Below are 8016 nucleotides of genomic sequence, written 5' to 3'. Positions count from 1 at the left end.
ACGTACGGGCGCGCCTATGCAGGTGTTGATAGGTGGTCGCGTTTCCGTACATGTGTACACGTAGTATTCTCTCTCTATATATATATCTCGCTCTCTCTTTTTTTTTCTTCTACTTTCTCTCTATTGTTCTCTCTCTCTCTCTCTCTTCTTTCTCTTTCTCTATTTCTCTGACACACATACGCATACATACATATAGACATGTGAAATTTTTACTTTTTTTCTAAATTTCAGCCCATTCTCTCTCTCTCTCTTTTCTCTCTCTCTCTCTCTCTCTCTCTCTTTCACTCACTCACTCTTATTCTCTCTTTTCCACACACACACACACACAAATCAGAACATTTCTGTTTGCACGTGTGTGTGTGTGTGTATGCCCACGTATGCCTCTGTGTGTCTCCATAGCCGCGTATGTATTTGTTTTTTGGATTTGGACGCGAACTGAACCTTCCACATTTGCCTACTCGTCTGCGTCGCCGCTAATGACCAATTTAGCCTTTTTATTAAATGACCGTGATTCGTAATTTCGTTATTGCACGGGACGGAAGTATGGTGTGTAAAGGAAAAAGAAAATACAATGAAAAACAGTGCATTTTTTTTTCAAACAATGGTAAATGATTCTTTGAGCACCTGAAGATTTAATCCGTGGTTGTGAAACAAGGAAGGTTACGAATCAACTATGCTAATTTATTTTCTTTAGTGCTAAGGCGATCCGTAGAAGCGAATGTAGGCCTAAATGTACTATAATAATATGCGCATAGCATTTCTTAACTCGACAACCCTCAGTTTTAGAGTAGGAGAAACAGCACTGTTGAATGCAGCAGTGGGAATCCAAATTTTAAGCTTTTAATTTCTTTTGTTGATTTTATAAAACAAGTTCTCCTGTCTGGATTCAAGTTAAGGTACATTGATTGATCGTAAGATTGTTGATTGTGAATTGAATTGAGTTGAATGATCATTGGACCATTCTAAACTAAGAAAAGAAAGAGAGAGGTACTGACAGTATAATTCTAAGATTAAGATATACGTAACTTATCTGAGATCAGTGTTCTGCAAGATAATGAACATGCAAAGAAATTTCATTAGATTCAGCTTATGATGATGCAATTCTATTCATAATCGATCTTCAGCCACAGAACAATTTTACTCTTACAAAATACAAGACAAAAATGTAAAAAAACAAACAAAAAAAAAAACATGAACAGGCATTACATGAAGTACCTTTAACAAGACAGGAATTTTAATCTGGAGAGGACACTATCCAAAAAACAAACAAACAAAAAAACAAATCACACTATCCATTCAAATAATTGTAAAAAAACTAAAACAAAAAATATGTTTTTTCTCTTATAAAAAAAGTCATCAACAACAGAATTTTCTCTTTGTGTGTGTGTTCTTTTTTTTTAGAAAAATTAACTCATGACTAGCCCAGCTGCTTCGGATCTACATCAGCAGCGGTTTTAATATATTTTTTTTTCATGTTTTATTATTATTATTATTAATTTTTTTTTTTTTTTAGGGAAGTCATACGCACGATTCATAGGCAGCGGCAGGGTAGCTGTTAAGGAGAAGTTTGGGTGTGCACTCGCTGTCGTATCTGTTGGGAAACACGTGAGAGACTGTTGTAACTTCAGAAGCAAGTGCAACCGCCCTAACCATGTTCTTTTTGCGCATCTCTAAGAAAATCTTGTAATTTTAGATCTTTTTGATTTTTTTTTTTGAATTTGATTTTTTTTTGATAAGGGGGTGGGGGAGATTTTTTTTTGAATGTATGCTCTGAAGGAGTTTTGAAGTTCTCTGGTTTGATTTTCTTTTTTGAAAGGGGGTGGGGGGGGTTAAATGATTGTTCTTAAGTAGTCCTGATGTTATTATTGTAATTATTATTATTATTATTATTATTGTTATTTTATTATTATTATTATTATTATTATTGTTTTTTTTTTGGGGGGGGGGTGAATAAAAGCTGTTGAGTATTCCTTTCTTTTAAACGATACTTTGGTGACACTGATTTCGAATTGACTGAATGCAAAGAGGACACAATGATTTGGGCGAGAGACAGATTTTTGCCGTAGGGGGGCAATTTATGAACTGTATTTTTAATTTTTTTTTTTGGAATTGTGAGAAGTCGTGCTGTTCTAAAAAACCTTTTTTTTTTTGAAAGTTTACAAGAGGTTGTTAACAAGAATGCAGATGGCAGGCCAGGAGCTTAATGAATCCGACATCAATTATCCGATATGATTAATTCTACAACTAACAAGGTTAGGAAGCAGACCTTGCATAAGAGAGGAAGGAGGAAAGGGGGGTTAGAACATACGGTATAGGACACACACGGAAACATACAGTACAAACACACCGCCACCCAAACAACGGTTAGACTGGGCAAGGTGGCACGGGCAGTCCAGACCCCAGAAAAGAATGCCGATTGAGGAGATTTCCAACTTCTTAAACATGTAATAAGGTATTGCCTGTTAGGACATAACCTCCAGACTTCTATTGAAACAAACACGTGGAATAAAATCTACGAGTTTAGCGGTAAAAAGGGGTTAAAGAAACACACACTTGCTAAACTAGAAGCCAAGGTAAGGAGCTCTCCACAATGGATATCTCTTTTATGGCACTGTCCCTTTACGTCCGCTGGGCACTGGTCTCCTCAGTGCCAGGTGCCCCCCCCATCTAACCGCTGCTCATGAACAACCAAAAAAATAATAGAAAATAAAGTAGATAAGGTCTACAGCGAGCCATCAATATACCCTTAGATATGATATTGTCTTCTAGTCATGAGTATAACCAAAGCGACTGCATAATTTTTTTCAGATGGTCGGAGAAGCCTAGTCGTATGCCTCGCTACGGTTGTATCAGAGGCGTTGAGAGACCAGGATCGGAGCGTCTGATGGAGGTCGAGATGGTAAAAAAAATATATATATATATTTCACGAGAAGTCACGAAGAGAAAAAATGAACAAAAAGACAAACAAACATTGACATTACAATTTAACATACAAACACGTCTAGGAAAACTGAAAAGGAAGGAATAAAAAACAAAGAGAGAGAGAGAGAAACCATGATAAAAAAGTCCAGTGATCAGAACAAAGGTGAATCGTGCGGGATTTCGAAAGGGTTGATAGGTTATATCACACGTCAGGAATTAGTGACGTAACTGACAGTCTACTAAGGACTTCACTCTTGCTGCTGCTCAGAGACGCAAGCCCTTACTTCTAGTGGCTCTGTGCTTTATTGAACCTTTAATACTAAACAAAGAAGACTGATCAGTGGTAAAAACTATTCTTTTTTTTATATATATTCTGTGTTGTGTAGAAATTTCACCTGCCTCTAGTTACAGTCACTGAGTAATATTCTCGTACCATTTACCTGTAATCAGAGCATGGAGAGTAAAGCTTTGCACATTAAGCCTCTGCTAGGCACACAGGGGCGTCTTGCTGCACCAAGCAATAGCTGCACTAACCTACAGTCACTTCGCCGCTCAGATTCGGTCTCGTATAGTTTAGCGGGGTCGTGAGCAAGTTCAGAAGTCGTCTGGCTGCGTTGCCAAGCTTAGCGTGCTGGCGGCAGGTACCTGAATGGTCTTGTGTTCACAGTCTCTGATGGAGGAGGAGGAGGAGGAGGAGGAGGAGGAGGAGGAGGAGGAGGAGGAGGAGGAGGAGGAGGAAGAGGAGGAAGGAGGAGGAGGAGGAGGAGGAGGAGGAGGAGGAGGAGGAGGAGGAAGAGGAGGAGGAAGAGGAGGAAGAAGAGGAGGAGGAAGAGGAAGGGGAAGAGGAAGGGGAAGAGGAGGAGCTGGGTGGTATAAAAGCATGAATGAAGAGGATGTCGGTGAAGTAGTTTGTTGGTTGAGAATGGAAGCCGCTGGAGAGATGACGAGGATGCAGCGATTGAGAGAAGGGAGGAGGCGAGCGTACCTGAAGGAGGGGAGGTGGGGGGAGCGAGCTTATCTGAAGGGGGAGAGCGAGGGGCGAGCTTATCTGAAGGGGGAGAGCGGGGGGGGGGGCGGGGCCTAAATGAGCGGCATTATCTGCAAGTGGCATGGTGGGACGATTTCCTCTCGGTAGCAGGACAGCATGTCGAAGGGTCTATTATTAGTGAAGATTCTGCATGATGTAGGGGAAGGGGAGGCATTAAAAAATCTAAGTGTCTCGGGTGTTCATATGTCCTGCACTTTCGGTCGTGTGTAGTGGAATGACAAGGAATGCTCGATAGGATATTTTATAAGCATTTGGTAATGTACAACGTGTAAATGGAGATGTCTCGTGGTGTTGGTTTGGCAGCGGGGGGGGGGGGGGGAGTGTGTCGAGAGATGCAGAAGGGGAGAACTATCAGAGTAGAAAAAAGACTTTGATTAGCTTAAGGGGCTTTGTAACAAGGAGGAAAAGAGCTCGAATGAGATGGAGTGTTAGCGATGTTGCAGCATAGGGTCAGGCGTGGGAGCGTGAGTGAAGCATCGCCACGGTCAGGCACCAAGTATAGCAGGAGGCGGAGTGCGGTCCCCAGGCGGCGCTACTGCCTCAACGCGGTCGTTACCTGATCTTGCCGCGTATCCTGGGGTAGCCTGAGTAGCCTGGCGTGGCCATATCTTGGTGGTTCCACATGTAGCCCGGGTAGGCGCCAGGCGTGCCCGGCAGGTAGTGCTTCCCGTAGAAGCCGTAAGCCCCGGTGGGCGTCGGCGTGACCGTGGGGGGCCCCTGGGTGGGAAAGGGCCCGCAGGCGAAGATGGGCGGCCGCTGGCTGAGAAACGCCTCGGGGTCGCCGCCGTCCTGCTGCGCGCGCTCCAGCCCCTCGTAGAACTCCCACAGCCTCTCCGTGAGGATGGTGAGGATGGTGCCGCCGTGGTTCATCTCGATCAGCCGCAGCACCAGGCAGCCGTCCCAGCCCAGGTACTGGATGGCCATCTTGCGCGCGTTGTTGTACAGGTCCTCCTTGCCCACCCGCCGGGTCCGCCACAGGTAGTAGTGCACGAAGGCGATGCGCGAGCAGGTGAAGGTGCGCCACACCCAGATGAGGGCGCTGTAGATGGTCACCGGCAGCAGCAGCGCGAAGAAGAACCAGATGAACGAGAAGATCTTCTCGTTGAACAGGTTGATGGGCAGCACGCACTGGCACGTGTATGTCCTGAGCGAGCCCTGCTGGGCCGCCAGCACCTGGCACAGCGTCTGCAGGGGGAAGCGCGGCGAGGTCCACCACTCCTTCTTGTTGATCAGCTTCTCCACCACCTCGACCCCGTGGAACAAGTACCCTTTGCCCAGGAACACCGTGAGCAAAAAATATTGCATCAAGATGTTGAACACGTACATGATTTTCACAATCATGTACAGAATGAATAAAGAAGAGGAAGGGTTCCCGCCGCAAGCCAGATTGCAATCAAACTTACAGACGGTTCCTGGACAGCACTTTGAAACGCCCATCAGCGTATTAAACTGGTCCAGGAACTCGGCGATAAGTGCGTCGCGGTCTGGGTGGCCGGGCGTGTACTGAGAGATGACCGACACCTTCTTTAGTAAACGTCCCACCTTGATGCCAGAATTTTTTGCCGTCGAGTTCCAGATGGCGAAGGGGATGTAGAAGAGGCCGGCCTCCACCAGCAGGATGATGGGCGCCCACTGGTAGTAGTTGACCTTGATGCGCTCGCCCCGGATGGAGGTGGAGCCGCCCTCCTCGTCGAACGTCACCGAATGCACTCGCGTCACCTGCTCCCGGTCCTCCACGTCCACCGGGATTATGTAATAGGTACTGGCTGTCCAACAGTACGAGTTCACATATCTCGCTTGCGGTTCCGTGAAATACGTGGGCGTGAAGCACTCGATCGGGTCGCCCGCGAACTGCTTCGTTACGAGTGGAAGCGACAGGCATATGAGGATGAGGATGGTGTACTTTCGATTCAGTTTGTCTACCCCGTCGTCGATGGGAACGTTCCCGCCGATGAGATAGTTGCTGAAGTGCAACAGAAACGACATTTTGCCACCGCGCTCTCGACTCTGCGGTCACGTGGAAGAGAGATAAAGAAAGGTGGGTTTTCTGGCGTCTTTGGCCTGCTGCTCCCTTCCAGCACAACGAACCTGCGCTGGTTTTCCGGAGAGCTTTCACGTCGTCAGCACTTCGGGGCTTGATCTCGCTCGAGAGCCGGCAGCCTCCTTCCCAAGCGCTATCTCGGGGACCTAATCCCCACGAATCTATCCTAATCAGAACGGAACAGAGTGGAAAAGAAGAAGAAGAAGAGGAAGAAGGAGAAACTTTCATCTTCACTGCATTTCCCTTCCGTTTCGCCAGTGTCATGTCATTCGAATCTCCCGACGGAATAGAAAAATACGAAAACGAAACAGAAGACGAAGCAACGAATCTCAAAAAAGTAAAGGAAAGAAATTAACAAGGAAAAAAAACTAATAATAATTACAGAATCGAAAGAACTGAGGTATAGCTTCCACTCGTAACTTGCATCACTTCACTTGACGTCTTGTTTTAAAGCTTTGCAAATGGCACCGCGCTCTTCACTTCAGCTTAGTACGTCTTATCCACACTGTCAACAGATCCTATCACAGTCTGGCTTCAGACACTGTGTCACTTTCCTCTTCCTCTCCCTCTCTCTCTCAATCTCTCTCCTCTCTTCTTTTGACACACTCCCTCTGTTTATCTATCTTTTCGGTATCTTCTCGCTTCTCTCTCTTCAATCTTTTATTTATATTCTTCCTCGACACTTTTTTTTTTTTTTCTTTTTCTTTTTCTCTTGTTTTCTCACTTCACGCCCTACGTATAACCACTCAAAAATAACGGAACGATTTGCTTTGTCTCACGCACCTCGATTCCTCGACTTTCTCTTAATATTCTTTTTTTCTCACTTATTCGCACACTTATTTCGGAAGTGGGGCGTAGAGACTCGACACCGAAAAGGGGAAAAGATAAAACAAGATAAAGAGAGGGATGAGTGTAACGGAGAGAGAGCTGGCAGTGACGAGCACGAGGCCAAGGGATGTGCTGTGCCTTCGTCTCCTTGTTTCGTGGTTGCTCTCACCTGCGGGAACGTGAGAAATCAGTTTTAGAATCTTGAAGATGGAGGGAAATATGATGAGGACGAAGAGGGTAGTGAGGGGAATGAGGGTGATGAGAAGATGAGGCAAGCGAATGCATAACATGTCTAAGCGGATGATGGCGGGCGGGTTTTGTGATTTTCATACGATATGTTTGTGATTTCGAGAAAAGGGTTGAGGGGACAGGTTGCAATGATGCACAGCTTTGCATGCGAAATTCCCGGAGTGCATGAGATACAATAACAAAGGATAAAAAGAAGCACAAACATAAATATCCAGGTCGTTTTAATAACATGAATGATAATATACCCCTTGCTCTATCACAGGAGACAATTCCCGTTAACCCGGGTAGGTTTGCAACAGCGGTGAGAATAGCGCGTGCTATCTCGCCCCGATGCAATCACTTTACGGCTCACAATGGAGACCTATGATGGAAACCTGGGGAGCTTGTTGATAAAGCTCACTTACCCCCAATGAACGTCGGGACTAAACGGAGCGCGGCTGAGACTCACTTCCCGGACCGCCACGCCGAGCGAACCTGCAACAAAACGCCACGTTGGAACCCAGGCAGACATTCAGACATTCGCCAGCCACGTTGCTCTTGATATAAATTGCAGCCGCGGGGGAGGGGGGGTCTGTGTGGGGGCGGGGGAGGAGGAGGAGGAGGAGGGGGAGGAGGGAAGGGATCCAGAGAACCCCAGGCTCTCATTCTGGGCCTCACAAATACGTCATTAAGGAGCCCAATGGAGCCTCGCCTCATTGTAAGAGAGATTGGGATAAACGGAAGACTTTGCCACACGAAAGGCTGCTCCCAGGAGGGTAAGAATGCGTGGTGACAGTGGGTGATCGTTCCCCGGTTTGCGTCTTCGGCTGAAATAGGTGCAGCTGTTTTACGAGAGAGAGAGAGAGAGAGAGAGAGAGAGGGAGGAGGAGAGAGAGAGAGAGAGAGAGAGAGAGAGAGAGAGAGAGAGAGAGAGAGAGAGAGGAGGGAG

The 8016-nt window shown here is 46.1% G+C and overlaps 1 protein-coding gene across 2 annotated transcripts; it reads right to left on the bottom strand.

Moving 5' to 3' along the window:
* Window positions 1–1390: 1390 nt before the first annotated feature.
* Window positions 1391–6627, bottom strand: LOC119575395 (innexin unc-9-like). 2 transcript variants are annotated; one of them, XM_037922998.1, is made up of 2 exons: window positions 4527–6627; window positions 1391–2881 (listed from the first exon to the last, which is right to left on the bottom strand). In XM_037922998.1, exons 1-2 carry the CDS (start codon window positions 5954–5956, stop codon window positions 2839–2841), a joined length of 1473 nt encoding a protein of 490 aa, XP_037778926.1. In that variant the 5' UTR covers window positions 5957–6627; the 3' UTR covers window positions 1391–2838. The 2 variants fall into 2 exon arrangements, with proteins under 2 accessions (XP_037778926.1, XP_037778916.1); XM_037922988.1 differs by having other exon boundaries at window positions 1391–1591.
* Between the last annotated feature and the right edge of the window lie 1389 nt (window positions 6628–8016).

The sequence above is a fragment of the Penaeus monodon genome, chromosome 1 (assembly GCF_015228065.2).
Source record: "Penaeus monodon isolate SGIC_2016 chromosome 1, NSTDA_Pmon_1, whole genome shotgun sequence".
Taxonomy (NCBI): domain Eukaryota; kingdom Metazoa; phylum Arthropoda; class Malacostraca; order Decapoda; family Penaeidae; genus Penaeus; species Penaeus monodon.
The sequence above is the reverse complement of the archived record's forward strand: the minus strand, read 5'-3'. Positions and strand labels throughout refer to the sequence as shown.